Source organism: Porites lutea, chromosome 1 (genome assembly GCF_958299795.1).
Source record: "Porites lutea chromosome 1, jaPorLute2.1, whole genome shotgun sequence".
Taxonomy (NCBI): Eukaryota; Metazoa; Cnidaria; class Anthozoa; order Scleractinia; family Poritidae; genus Porites; species Porites lutea.
The window spans coordinates 40,148,565-40,163,778 of record NC_133201.1 but is presented as its reverse complement, the minus strand read 5'-3'; the positions used below and the strand labels follow the sequence as shown (position 1 = coordinate 40,163,778).

The 15,214-nt window shown below is 38.7% G+C and overlaps 1 protein-coding gene across 2 annotated transcripts; it reads left to right on the top strand.

Moving 5' to 3' along the window:
- Positions 1 to 707: 707 nt before the first annotated feature.
- Positions 708 to 14,967, top strand: LOC140950437 (low density lipoprotein receptor adapter protein 1-like). Of its 2 annotated transcripts, none has more exons than XM_073399668.1 (9): positions 708 to 901; positions 8,774 to 8,841; positions 8,951 to 9,037; positions 9,510 to 9,599; positions 10,666 to 10,694; positions 11,265 to 11,379; positions 12,214 to 12,492; positions 13,012 to 13,055; positions 13,686 to 14,967. In XM_073399668.1, exons 1-9 carry the CDS (start codon positions 784 to 786, stop codon positions 13,834 to 13,836), a joined length of 981 nt encoding a protein of 326 aa, XP_073255769.1. In that variant the 5' UTR covers positions 708 to 783; the 3' UTR covers positions 13,837 to 14,967. The 2 variants fall into 2 exon arrangements, with proteins under 2 accessions (XP_073255769.1, XP_073255775.1); XM_073399674.1 differs by lacking the exon at positions 708 to 901 and adding an exon at positions 7,913 to 8,132.
- The last annotated feature ends 247 nt before the right edge of the window (positions 14,968 to 15,214 follow it).

Here is a 15,214-nt window from a genome sequence, read left to right as displayed (position 1 = left end):
GACTACCCCCGGGCCGAAAAACGCAGCGAAGATTATGAGCCTCGCTGCTTAAGCAAAAATATATTCTGCACGAAGGAGAAATTTTTGAGTGTCTACCAGTTCATTAGTTCATCTTTACTTTTGTGATTACTTGAAAACCAAAGATAGAATATAATAGAAAGTCACGCGAAAACAGGGTGAGCACGAGACTCGCGTGACTTTCTTTAATATATTATAAGCCATGAAATCCACAAAACAGATTCTTAAGACTCATCCTCATACATTTCTTTAAAGATTTAATTGAGAGAATGTTGTAACAGATCAAAACATTCCTGCTTTGGTTATTTATTAATTTTCATAATCTTTTCTATTGATGACGTATTGATAATTGATGTTGGTCACTCTTGGGACTTAGCACGTACTTAGCGGAATTCCTATTAAAAATCCCCTTCGTTTCGCTAGGTCACGCTCTCACAGCTTAGTAAATAGGCTCGGGTCCCCGTCTGCTTAGCTTTTTAGCTTTCTCCTCGTTATATGGCCCAGAAGACAGCCTGTTCACAGGATAAAATTCTCGGAGAACTTTGTAGTGCCTTGTGCAGTCGCCCACATAGAATTAAGGGCTGCCTTTGGTATCGTCGAGAAAGTTGTTTGTTTTGTCATGAAGGCCCCCCACGCCCACCCCGCAATACTGGCTTTTAATATATTTCGCTTCGCTATCGTGGCTTATATTGACGTACTTGCATGACTGCTGGCCTAAGTGAATGCATTGTAAACAAAAGCCTAAGTGCTGCATGACAAACTAAAATGGATTCGTTGAAAAGTGTCGCTTCCAAGGTTAAACATAGCCCACAGGTAATAAGGAAAACGTTTTCAAGTCAGCAGAAATCCTACAGCAAGGTAACTGAAGGAGAAAGACCCAAAGGTAAGATTGTCAGTTGTTTATCGCTCGCTCGCCATTTTTCTGTCGCGGAGGAAGTGAACATTGTTTCCATTCATTTTAATAAAAAAAGCGTCTGCTCACGAAAGGGTAAATCTGCCGGCTTGAATTAATAAACCAGTAAGATTCGTGATAGGTACAGGAATGAATAAGTTATGGATTTGGGCACACTGGAACCTTAACATGTATTGATTTCCGAGTAGTAGTTACGAAAGCTTGGATCTTAAATTTCGCTGCAATTTGCAACGCTTTGACTCTTCGAACAAAGTCATAGATGAATTTATCTTGGGTCTCCTTGCGAACTATATCTATAAAGCTCAATCTAAAATATAACCGAGCATTGGAACTTTTATTTTCGGTGTGTTAAACTTACACTGTGGAGTCGCTAAGCGCTTAAGCTTTAAGGAAATATTTTCGTTGTTTTACTGTCAGATTATTCTGAAGACTATTTCAATGCAAACAAGAAAAATTTGCATAATATAATTCGCGTTGTGCTAACTGTCGCACTTTTCATTAACTCTTCTTTATATATAATATGAACTCTTCTATATATATAATATGAAAAACTTGCACTTGATTGTGTTTAAAAGATCGATCATTTGAATATACATTCAAATACATATCGTCGAGTAGTTTGCCGCTAATGATCATGAGACTTCCGATCAGTACTATTCAATGGTACATGTATGGGGTTACATAATATTTTTACTCAAGACATAATCATAGGCGATGAATAATTGGCAACAGCTCCATGTTACGAAATGAAAATGGAGTGAATAAATTCAAGATTTCTCTCCTTTTAGTTTACGCTTCCTCCTGCACAAGTTCGAAAGGTTCATGTAACTTGAACCATGAAACATCAGACGTCATGACAGATTGTGCTGGGACTCTTCCACATGTATTACGTATTCTACAGGTGGCACAACTCTTGTCCCCATATTGATAATATTACGCGTCACTTGATAAAGATATACTTAATGCACAAAGCACATAACAATATCACAATAAAAAACATTTTAAAAAGCATTAATAATGACAATAACAAAAATCATAATAATATTATTTTTCTATAAATTGTTAGTAGTATTAATTATTATTATTATTATTATTATTATTATTATTATTATTTTATATGATAATGATATTAAAAAAGAAAAACGTATAAGTGCCAAAGAGTGGCACACAGTTTCGCACAGATCCCAGTGGGGAAAAGGTCGACAATATGAAATAAAGTGGGACAGCAAGCAAGGCGGGGGGGGGGGGGGAAGGAATGTGAAAAGGCAAGGCGGAAAAAAGGAAAGGAAAATAGGAAAGCCAAGAAAAAAAGTGGGGAGGAAAGGAAAGGAGAAGAATAACACCATGTTGCTGGGAAACGAACCCAGAAGCGAGCGCATGAGTGGCATATTCCATAAGCCCACGAAATTGACCCTACCTATTTCTAATATTAATTTCTCTTCCAAAAGCCGTCATTTATTATATCATTATGACAGGATTAAGTAACTCTTCTTTCGCTAAGATTTCTCTTCAACTTTTTCGCCCCTGGAAGAGTTAAGTGTTGGCGGAAAACGCCATTTGAAGCTAGTGGGACCAGTCACTATTTGACTTTCTGTGATGATCTTATGAAAGAGGGACGGGAGAAGTAGGGGGTGGGAAAGTGTAGTACCTTTGAAGCTAACAAATCCGTACATTTGTGTTGGCAAGACCGATTCCAGTCCTAATCGAATGATTAAATGCGAAAATATCTTTTGTTAACTTCTGTACTCGCAATCTCTTTATGATTAGCGAGGGTGTCGTAAGCGGAATCTGAGCTCTTTTAATAGAGTGATAGTTCTCTGTGCCTCTGGTTACGATTCTACCGCTAGAGGGAAATAACGTTAAAGAGGTACGCGAGGTGCTAACAAGGCCCAAGCCGGGGCTAGAGCTCAGATACGGTCGGTTTCTCCGTAGCAAGAGCATCTATAACGACTGTAACGAGGGACTTGTCAAAAAATTAGTAGTCATGAAATTAGTAGCATAGGTGCCTCAATTGGCAAAGGGAGGGATCCGGTTTAGACCTACAGTGCCAAATGAAGTAACTAACTGATGGGTTCTGGGATACTAAGGGACCAACTCAGATTAAACCAGAGTTTAGCCACTAGTTTACAAAATCGACGCGGTCTGAGCCATAAGAGACTTTAAGATCCAACGACGCCAGGGCAACGAGACCCAACCTCGTCCCCAGCGTTCTCTCCTACCCGCCCTACGGAGCGGCGTCGGGCGGGTAGGAGAGAACCCTGGGAACGAGGTTGAACGAGACCGTCAAAATGATAATGAATAAATAACTTAAGTTTCGTGGTTAAAGCAGCAACTTTACACGATCACACTTTTTTGTACGTCTAGTGAGCTACTGAGCTGGCGCTTTTTCTCACTTCAGTCATAATAGAGGAGACTGGTTAGAAAACCCGCAAACATCAATGTTGAAACAATGGTGCTGTAGTTTATGTTGGAAGCTCCTTGACCGTGCACAATCCTTTGTTTTCTGTTCACAAATTATGACTGAATAAATTGATGTAATGTTTCTATTGGTCAATAACTTCAAAATAATAGGAATGCTATTAAACGTTGTGCACGGGCAGGTCCAAAAAAGCTAACAAAAACATATAAGAAAGGGTTTCCCGACCATTCCACTTTAATTACCTATGCTTCAGTTGTCTCGAGATACGTCTTCTTTTGTCTACGCTCCTACTTGCGTTCTGGTTCAATACTAATCGGCTAGAAGAAAAAAAAAAAACAAACAAAGCACACGTCTACTCACAGGCGGTCTCATATTACGTAATCCTTAAAATGACCGTGAACATAATCTTCTAACTGTACCTACCGTACAAGGTAGGTAAAAGACTCAAGAAGATAAATACTCGCTAGAATCTTCAATAAAATACACTGTACCTTACTTACTTTGCTTGTTTTTGCTTGCTGTGTGGTTATTTTCCCGATCCATTGCGATTTAAGCGATTTCATTAGGGTAGAGAAAATCGAATAAAACGCGATGGCCCGGGGGGATCGGGAGAGTAACCACACAGCAAGCAAAAACAAGCAAAGTAAGTAAGGTACAGTGTATTTTATTGAAGATTCTAGCGACTATTTATCTTCTTGAATCTTTTACCTGAATTCCAATACAAATCCTTCATGTTCACGGCCATATTTTAAGGATTACGTAATGTGAGACCACACGTATTAATGATTAAACTCTCATACTGAGCTTGGGCCTGTGATCTACTCAAAATCTACATGACAAGTTTGCACACATGTCGCGTAGCCTGCAGTGCAGGCGTTTTCTTCGGGTGCGCAAATGTTTTTGCGCGCGTAAGTGCCATCAAAGATGGCGGCTACAACAATACAAACACGAAAAGGGTTTCGCCCACCCAAAATACGCCTGCACTGCTGCACTGCAGGCTATCTGTCGCGCTTTGGGACATTCGGCGAAAAATAGTTTCAAGAATCGTGAGCACACTACTCCACACATTTGCTGTGGAAAATTAACAACCAACTTTTCGTTTACTAAGACTTATAGCAACGTATTTTATGGGTGACGAATGTAGAGGGTTTTCACTCGAGGCCGCCATGACGTCATGTGTAAGTGCTCTGTAGGTTGTGCTTGCATTGGTTAACGGCACCTTTACAAACCAAAGACGACTTAAGAGGAGTAGATGATCTCATTAGTGACCCTCCTCATTTTGCCGAAGGACAGGCGCAAGTGGTTTAAGTGCCTCAAATTGACCGAGTCACGTCTCTATCAAAATACTTTCAATTTGCAAAATCTGACATCTTCGTGACAAAACAAATTTGCCGTTAACAATCCGTTTTTTGATTTTGTTGACCCGCGCCTTCTTTTCTACTGATAAAGCATTTTTACTTTCATGGGCAGGCAGCAGTTACGCAGTTTTTTTTTTTTTTTTTTTTTTTTAACAAAAGAAAGTTTTTACAAAAGATTGTTCAACTCCCACAAAGTCAGTTCCACGGTATTAGTTTGGCACTACCAATACGACCGCCGTGGTTTTGATTGTTTTGAACACCGATATGGTGACCGTGACGTCTTATAAAAACGTTCTATTCAGTTGCTGTATTCATTCAAATGACTTTAAGACCTTTAAGACTTTAATGAGGTGCTTATTTTTCGCCGATGCCTTCGGAAAGGAAAGAGTTCGGAACAAGGATTTAAGGTCACACCTGGGAATCGAACTACGAACCTCCCGCGAAATAGGCCGCGTAGTGACCGATTGTGCTTATCCTTTTTTCCTCGTTATCTAGGTTGCTTAGAACAGACCTGATGGTACAGAGGGATTCAGCCATAATTTTTTTTTTCTTTCGCTTGTGCTATTTAAACCTCACGCAGGTGATAACTGAAATTTGGACAAGGTTAGAGAGCATTAAACTGTAGCCATACTAAAAATGGCCTATCGGTGTAGTTCAATATTGGTAACAGGGCCCGCGGAGCAGTTTCCAAATTGCGGGGGCCGATCCACCTCTTTTGAAGTGTATTTAGGGGGAGGGGGGTTGTGGGGTTGTGGACTTTAAAAATCGTCGACCTGGTGTCGACTCAGCATGTTTTACTACACTCAGTTACAACTCATCAATCCTTTTTTCAAAATAGTTTAACAAACGAAGGAAGGAGTTAGTGACTTCATTTACTTCAAAAGTTTGTCCAGTCCTAGTCATTGTTGAACGGAGCCTTGTTTTTAACCTACGAGCTGCCGAAAAGGACCTTTTAAATTTAGTGCTGCGATGGTTGCAGGATTACCATCAGAAGCTTGCAGATCGGGAAAAAATTTAATTTATCAATATCATGCTTCGCTGAGGTAATTCCCAAAACTTCTTCATGTTATCTACCATGTCATCTAGTTCAATTTGTTTTAAGAAATCGTAGCTCCGTGGAGATTTAAGAACCTTGATAAAAAAGACTCCATTGTTTGTGCATATACTACATCACCTGGCTGGTGAAAACGCAGAAGTCTACGACTAAGTGCAGTGTTTTAAAAGATAGGCTTGCCAAGAGAGCATGAGGTACTTCATTCTCTCTTGGGCTCACCTTATGATATAGAATCGAAACGGACCAGTCATAAATTTGGATGCTTCGGCGAGGTCTGCCAGTAGAATATTCATGTTCCATCAAAGATTCCTTTTATTTGAAAATGTAAATTTCTTAATTTTATGTTATTATTATTATTATTATTATTATTATTATTATTATTATTATTATTATTATTATTAAAAGTGGGGGGGGGGGCTGTGCCCCCCCCAGCCCCTCCCCCTCCGCGGGCACTGGATAATGATGATGTGAGGGGTAGGAGGAAGGAGAACAAGAGGAGGAGTGGAAGGAGTAGGACGATGAGTAAAAGGAGGGTGATATGAAGCGTGAGAAAAACGTTAGCAGAGTTAATTTCTGAAGTAACCTTCTTGAGGGGAAAATTGTTGAAGCGTGAGGCTGTTTGAGCTGTCAAAGGACTCTAAGGATAAATTTGCGTCTTCTTGCACGGTTAACAAAAAGGTTAAAAAAAAAAATTTCCGGTGGGTGGGAGGGGGAGGTTACTATAACCTGCCCAACGCAGACTCCCATTATGAATGAGCCGGAGTATCTTATGAAGAATTGTGGAGATCGAGGAGGGTGTTATCCGTCCAGGTCGTAGGCTGAGGCGGATAACACCCTCCGAGATCTCCATAATTCTTCATATGATACGAAAGTCGAATCCCATGATTGTTTTATTATTCATTCAAAATAATTCCTAGTTTAAAAACATATCCAAAACTTGCTTAATTCCATCGATGGTAAGTTCATCTTCTATAGTGCACGTTTAAGGTTGTTCAGCTCCGCAAATATTCTCCAAATAGCAGATTTCGCCCTTCGAGTTGTCTGTTTGCTGTTCTTGCCATGTTTTTAGCTATTATTTCGCCTAGTTCTTACTTTTGAAACGAGTAAATGTCAGCCGCCTTTTTTGTTTTCACAACCAAAACAACTCAACCCCGTCCCCAGGTCTTGTCGGTTAACGGTGCATTAACCTGCAGCTGTGCTGCACTTTTGACGTCATCGGTTGATTAATCGCCAAATTCTTCCAAATTGGTCATCAGTAGATGGTTTATGGTGAATTATGCGTGTGCTTTTAGCCAATCAGAAACGCAGAAATATTTTGAATGAATAAAAATTATCAATAAGTTAGTTTTTGTTTGCGGCCTGACAGAGTGTCGTTCAATTCTTTTCGTCTCAATTTTTTTAAAATAATTTAAAAGCCGTGTGAAGTATGTCGGAAATCAGGAGATTCTTGCACGTGCTAAACCCACCAACTTGTTGTGGTGAAAATCGCCGTTACGAATCTTCTCGCGTAATACAGTACTTTTAAAGTTAATTACATCGTTACTTAGATACAGTTGTTGTGTTATGTTTATTTAAAGACTGCTTATAGTTTGTAAGTTGCTACAAGCAACGAAGTTTTTTTATCTCCAAATTCGTTGAAAACACTTACGATAGGGATCTAAATACAATATAACATAGTTTACACTGTATGACACTTTCTTGATAAATGCTTTCGTATTATAAATATCCAGCTGACTAGCTATTTTGGGATAGTATATGTTTGCAGTGTTGGAATGTCATGATAGTTCGCAATCTCGAAATTAAATGGATCCTTTACGAATCTGTAGTACAGATTTTGGGTTAAGTTATCCTTGCGTGGAATTAGTTTAATTATGATGTGCAAACTGCTTTTCTTTTGATGCTTTCGCGAAAAAAGGCAAAACGTTGGGCGAGAGAGGAGTTAGCTCACGTTACTATTAATGGCGGCTATTATTCAGTGTATTGATTGCGAGAAAAAACGTATTGTCGCGGAACAGAAAGTGCATATCAGTATTCGTTGACGTTTGTTATTAGAAGTGTCTTATAGGTTAGATAACTAGTATTGTTTAATTCAAGTCTTTATAAGCCAGCGGTTTACGTGATACAAGAACTAACGCACCCTTCTGCTATTCTAGTCGCATAAATACAGAAAGTAAAATCTCCAAGACCTAATTCATTCAAAACTTTGTAAGGGTTGAGATCAGAAAAACATCAAAAACTTAATTCATATCCTTATGGCTTTGTTAAAGACTGTGGCAATCAAGGTTAAGCACAGTCCTCAAATAATACGCAAAACGCTCTACAACAGTTCGCCAAATTTCTACCGCAAAGTGAGGCAGAATTGCAGGAAAGGTAAGTTGTTTTTTCCAGAGATCCGTCAACGGCACTCGCGCCTTAACCTGCAATGTAGCAAAAATCCGGGTAAAAACGAGAGGGAAGTTTTTAAGTTTTCACTCTTTTTCTACAATTTATTGAGCCTTTTAGCATGGACGGAGATCGATTCCTCTCAACCTAAAAGAGTAAAAAAACAACATTATTATCAACAACAAAACCTCCAACAGTCGTTGACGTTCTTAATACCAGCTATACCGGGTAATTTCCGGACAGTTTTTTTAGTCGAGCTGATGTACCTTTTGGTCGCTTTGTGGCCGATCATTCTCAAGAGTTTTGTGATTGATATATAGTCAGTCATTCCTGTTCGATCTCAAAGTTCGCGACGAACCATCGAAAACAAGTCCTTGCGCGGATTCGAAGACGGCTTTAAAGAATTATTTTAAATATCTCTCCAAATTCATTGAAAGGGTTTATAGAGGGCTTTGTACCTTGTGACGTCTGATGAATAGTAAACTCCCGGTCTTTTCATTGCTTTTCGCTGCCCTCTTTCTAGGATTCCGCCATTTTACTTTGAGATGTGAATTGTTCCAGTAAACTTTCATTGGGTTTGTTTGTTTTGTTGTGGTCCCTGACATACAGAATTGTTTTTGTCCCGGCAGGTAAAAATCAAGAAGACTGGCTTCATGCTGAGGATTCACTTAATGAAGGAATACATTTTTATGTTAAGGTTTGTTATTGAAAAGTTGTTCTCCTTTTGTGTACATTCATGTACAGCCGGCCGCCTTTTAAAGGTTTTAATTACCTTTTTAAATCACGTTCTTTCGTTTCTTATTTAGCTGCTTGGCTCTTGCCCTGTGACAAAAGCGCACGGTCCCGGCTGCGCTGATGAAGCTGTAGAGAAGATTGTAGCTAATACAAAGAAGGTTTGCTTGCTTATTCGGTTGTTTTTGTTTGAAGATTAGTAGTAGTAGTCTCCTAGCAACATTTCTATGAGTGTAGACCCTCAAATACTCTTCAGAGACCTCCATATGTAGGTTAATTATGGATAAGCATAGAATATTGGGTTTCAATTTTTTGACGTCCCCGGGAAAACGGGAGGAAAGTCATTTAAGCTGAGTTGAAAGGTCATACCACAAAACTTATATACCTCTATAGTTTTGAGACCTATATACGTATTGGCCAATTGAGTGTAATACCGTTTTCAAAAAAAATCTGCAGTGTTTGATTGCTGATATTTTGTCAGATGTGCATCCAAAGTGCTAAAGTGGAAAATATTTGTTCAAGCAGCCCTTTTATTTTCGTCGCGATTTGTGATATTGGAAATTATATTAAGGCTGCTGAAAAGTGAAAGATTTTCCTTTTTATCAATCTATTTATTTATTCTGTCTCTATTAGGTAAAGAACACTCCTGCAAGTGAAAGTCTTAAGAAAGTTCTAATTACAGTGTCAACCCGGAAGTTAATGATACAAGACATGCTTACAAAGGTATTTTAAATAGTGCGTTCGAAGTGTCTACAAATTTGCAGTTTATCGTGATTTATAGCACCAATTTCCTTAAATTTGTTATCTTCAGGTCTTTTTTAAATAGGGTGAGTAAGTGAAAGTAGAAGTAAAATAATGTTGATTGGAGAATTTGTTAATTGGAGGCTTTGCGTGGAGAAAACAGGAATCCTTAGCAATTTTTCATGGCACTTTTAAACTTTTAATTTCTTCTTTTGTCAGTCTTCCATGACAACCAAAATCAAGTTGGCTACTTCACTATGTACATGTACGTAAGTTGAGCTAGCGCCGCGCAGAAAATGTGCTCGTACTGCAGGACCTACAGTTGTTGTTGTCGTTGTTGTTTTTTTTTTTGTCGTGTTCGTCATATCGCGTGATCCAAGTCTTGCGCATGCTTACTAAGGTGAAATATGGGAACACTTGTTGTGTTGATTATCAGCGGCAATGCAAACAAACGACAATATCTCATAATCTACTCATTGTAGACTTTCACGCAATAAGGCAAAACTACTTTTTGTATTGCTTTTCGGTCAACAGAGATTTCTGACACAACCAATATTCCATGACATCTGTGTTCTAAAATTAAGACTGTTTGTTACGAGTTAATTTGAAAGTAAAAGGATTGGTATTTGCAAATTGTTTTTAAATTGGGTGCAAATTCATATGGAAATTAGTAAACCTAAATTCCATAGTTGTTTGCAGTCAATCATGGATGATGCCATGGCAACGATTGGTACCAAATTTGAGGTTAAGCCTGTAACGTGTCGGGTCATGACACCCAATGAAATGCAACCACTCACAGCCCATCAAAACTGTAAGAATTCACGTGAAGTCAACCTATTTTTAGGAAACTACTTAGCCCACCCCCCACAGTTGTTTACTTTTTTTCCAAGTCGCGTGATGTTAATGCACGATAAGCGACGAGTTGTACGCCGCGAGACTGGAAGGATTATTAAAATAGCTGAACGAGTTTTTTGTGTCTTGGTCTTTACATATTTGTTTGTCGTTTATTTCTCATTTTCTGTATACTCCTTTTTTCTTATTTTCTCAGGAAAAAATCATGGACATTCCTATTTATCGGTAAGTTTTCAACACCTCCATAACTCGTCGACCCCAAATTGGCATCAAATCTACATGTGCGTCACGTCTCTGCGTCTTGAACAAATTCTGCACTAAATATCTTAAGTCTCCCGTAATAATCTAATTTCAATCTACGCAATCCTAAACCACTTTAACCTGAAACATTATTTACTATAACATTTTTGCAGTTTTTCATAGGCATTTTGAGATTTTTTGATTTTTTTTTTTATTATTTATTATTTTTTGTTTGATCAGCCCGTTAAATCTGGACTCCTCGGCTTTGGAATCCGGAATACAGCTCAAGGAATCCGGAATCCCACTAACGATTGGAATCCGGAATCCAAGTTCCAGTGTTAAGGAATCTGGAATCCACTGCGTAGAATCCAGAATCCAAGAATTCCTTGGATTACCTTACGTGGGGCTACATGCAATTATTATTATTTTCCCCTAAAAGTAGTTTCAGGGTGTGTTAACCGTCACGGCACAAACCTTTACTAAATTCAGTGGGGTAAGCCCTGACAATAACTCTATCCAGTCGACATCTAAGTTGTTTTTCCTCTCTGCATGCAGGGTTTCCTACTGTGTGGCGGATCCAAACTTCACCAAAGTGTTTGCCTTCATTTCTCGCGTGCAAGGAAAACATGATTTAAACTGCTACGCTTTTCTGTGCAGCAAAGAGTCAATGGTAAGTAGAAAATGAGCTCAGTCTTATCGCTCACCGCCACGATCAGGAGCGTTATGAATGACTGGCGGTAATCAAGAGAGAAAGAGGCTACTCTTGCCAGATATCTGTTGAATCGCCGACGAAAGAAAAGACCAACTTCTCTCTCTCTCCTCCGTAGAGGCCTCTTTGTGTTTTAGGGAGGCTGGGGAGAGGGGGAAAAAAGAAAGCGCGCGGGGGACGATGGGAAGGGCAAAGAGAGGAAGCGAGGCCTCTTCCCATCGTCCCCGCGCGCTTGCTATTTATCGCTTATTGCTATTTGTATTGGAATACCCGGTGGGAGCCTCTGCGGAGGAGAGTGCCAACTTCGCATGTCGTGTTTATTGCTTGCCGTGTGGTCGGCGGTGAAATGAATTACCCCCCAAACCGACAAATAGGGTGCCGTCCTCAAAATAACCTCACAGCATGACACAAAGCCAAGAATAGCTTTCAAATAGTTTTCATAGGAAGAGGGCCATTTATGGGGGGTTCGTTTTCTTACCTCATTCTCTCTTGCGGAAATCTATTTGTGCGTGTGTGTCCTTCAAACATGACAATTGTCAATGGCACGATCCAAGGAAGTCTAATTGTGTTTTAGTAAGAGAAAATACATTTTTCATGACTGTTTGTGAATCGTGAGTAGAATTTTCGGCCAATACTCCTACGCATTATTTCAAATCAGATGCAAAGAAAATGTTCTCCAGTAACCAAAAAATAACTAATTCAGGGAAGTGTATTGCGTTTTCTATTCTGCACGTTTTTGGGAATAGATAATTTCAAGAGAGAAGTTATTTTTTTAACTTTACGTCCCTTTTTTAGGCTCAAGCTCTTGCATTGACCATCGCTGATGCCTTTAAGCTTGCCTACGAAAATTACGAGAAAGCAAAATGCGCCAAGAACTCAGAAAACTCTCAAGTTGCGAAGAATGACGACAAAGAAAACTCTGTAGAACCGAAAACCTTGGCAAGTAATGGAAATGCGGACATTTACGCGACCCCTACAAAGGCGAAAGCATCTTCGGGCACGCCTGTTATTCAGATTACCGAAGATGCATCTTCCGATGACATGAAGACCACCGAAAGGAAAATGAAAGCATTGGTAATACATTGTTTCACAATAATCACTTGTATTGATTTTCTAGGTAGATTCCTCGTACTCCTTACTTTCGAGGTCTTTGTCAAGCAGTTAGACTGTCTGCGTTTGACAATGCGGCTTTCGTATCCGCTATTGTTGGAAATTCTACTCTGCTCTGATTGGCTGTGTGGAAGATAAGGTTAAAAATAGCCAGAAATCGTTAAGTCTTATGCAACAGACGGACGTTCCAGCGCCAGTGATGAGCTCATATGGAAGGTGATAAAAAACGTCATATGGTGATTGTAATCAATAGGGCTCGCCATTGCGGTCTGTCTTTTAAAATGAGTCTTACAGGCCATTGTAGACCTTAAGTTGTGATAAAGCGCGCAGATGTCCTGGGTTCGAATCCTGTTTGGGTTAATTGGCAGTGGCTTAAATTGCTATTACAACTGCGACGATGATATCTTCACTATATCTACAGTTCACATCATCTCTAAAAAAAAGTTATATGGTGACCTTTTTTTCCTTCTCGTTGCTGTCTAGGATCTTGCTGTGGATGATGATGACTTTGATGCAGAATTTACCAAGTACGTTTTATCCTCTTTTCGCTTAATTTCAGTATATGCTTATCGTGCATTCATAAAATGAAAAAAAAAAATCAGTTTTCTTTCACAAAAGCTACGTCCTTATGCATACACCATGGGTGCTTAATAGTCTCCAGTCTCGTATTGGCCCTCGGTATCACCAACACCTTTTTTGGAAATTCTGGTCAGTGGTTTTGCCGTAGTGTTGGCGTTAACCCTTTCACTCATAGAAATAGATAGCCAAGGTGAAAAAACTCCAAAGAAATCCAGGTTTTTTTATTTCTTTTCTTTTTCTTTTAATTTGCTTTTTTTGAAAAATCCAAAGATTTAAAAACTGCTATTCAAAAGTTCCACTTCGATGTTTAATTTGAATGGTCACACCATAACATTTCCTCCACACACTCGAAAGTTAGAATTACATACTAAATGAATAGTACCATTTGAAATTACTGCTGAAGAAAAACTCTTTTGATTGGTCGCACCATATAAGATTTCTTCCACCAGGTGAAATTTATGTGAAAAGGGACAAATTATCTCGTCATGATTTGATTTATAGGTGAAAGTTTAAAGCAAAGTTTACACTGAATCTGATTCTCAGATTACTAATACTGGCTCATCGTGCTTAATACACAGGTTGGCGGAATCACGCTCCAATCCAACGTTGTTCGAAACGCCAGTGAGAAGAAGAGATTTTTTCGATGATGTCAATTATCTTGTTGCCACAGAAACTACTGCTAAAGAGCTAATGATGTCCAAATCACATGAAGATCTATTTTCATTGTGAAATTAATAACAAGTTTTTTACGCTTTTGTTAATCTGAAAAATGAAAAGACATACAAGATGCGAACTACTAGTTACTAGTTACTCAATTTCTAGTACGTTAGGAATAACTGAAAAAGTAAATTGTAAAAAGTGTTCAGGGAACTTTTTTGCCTGGAGATTTTCGATATGTACTCAAGTTAAATTTAGTGGGCGCGGGGGGAAACAATTCCCGGTGAACAAAATAGTTACGCATACGGCCAACTCGTGATTTCTATTGACAGAGTAGACGAAAGGGAAGCTTCTTCGTAGCATATTGTATTCTATAGCAAATTTATTGAAATACTGTCACTTTATTAGCATGCGCCGATATTAATCGTTTCTCGTTATATGAGAACTGAATTTAGGAACCAAATCAGCCAATCAGAATACTGGATTGCGAATGACTGATTTGTTAACTACATATATTTTCATAGACAAGAAATTTGAAATTAAAGGGCAGAAGTTTCAAATATTCAGGGAAGTTTGATTTTTCTCAAGTAAAGTGTTCAGAAACCGTTTTTTGTGTCGAAACGTTCGCGGGAATGGACTCATGTTTAATACGAAAAAAAAAGTTCCCGATTTAAAAAAGAAAAAAAAAACATTTGCATACACGGATTAGTGCGGCGAACAGCCCAATACCTGAGGAGGTCGATGGAAACTGTGTTCGCCAGGAGCGTAATAGAGAAAATAATGCCGCCGGTCATTCAAATCAGATAAACCCAAAAAAGATTGACTTACACGTTCTTTTTATTAGTCGCTGTCTATTTAGTGTTATTCTAGTTAGAAACTAGGGCAAAAATATTTCATAATGTAAGTACAAGTATAATATTTCACCTCATCTCCCTTGCTTTTCGATGTCATTCAGAGGAGAATGGGGAGCTTAAAAGCTCTGCGATACAATTCTCTTTAACATTAAGGAATCCCTCATTATAATTTTGCAAAAAATTAAAAGAGAAATCTCTTAGCATGAAAAGGTACAAGTCATGGTACTTGTTAGGTAGTTTCTGCCATTTTATTATTGACGAAGGCAACGAATTATATATTCCAACATTCTAAGAGTAAATATGGTGAGTAAAGATTTTGAAGTAAACCGACCTTTTAGTAAAGTTTGTAGTAATTTGTTAGGTCGAGTCTGTCTGGACTGTGTCTGACGCGTCCATAAACGTATTCTATGTTAAGCAGACGCGATTGTCTGTATGTATGACACTTCTCTTCCCATATTTTGGCGCCAAAGAACCTATAGATCGTTTTCACTGTCACGCAACAAAAAAATAAATTGGAAACGGTCCTGTGGAAGAGGCCAAGAAAACGATATGTTATAAAAGACTAATGTATAAGCAATTTGTGTCAGGTCTTTGTG

Coding starts and splice junctions, on each gene's coding strand:
- LOC140950437 (XM_073399668.1), top strand. CDS start 784: ATGGATTCGTTGAAAAGTGTCGCTTCCAAGGTTAAACATAGCCCACAG. Junction 9,038..9,509: donor TTGTAGCTAATACAAAGAAG/GTTTGCTTGCTT, acceptor TGTCTCTATTAG/GTAAAGAACACTCCTGCAAG. Junction 10,695..11,264: donor ATGGACATTCCTATTTATCG/GTAAGTTTTCAA, acceptor CTCTGCATGCAG/GGTTTCCTACTGTGTGGCGG.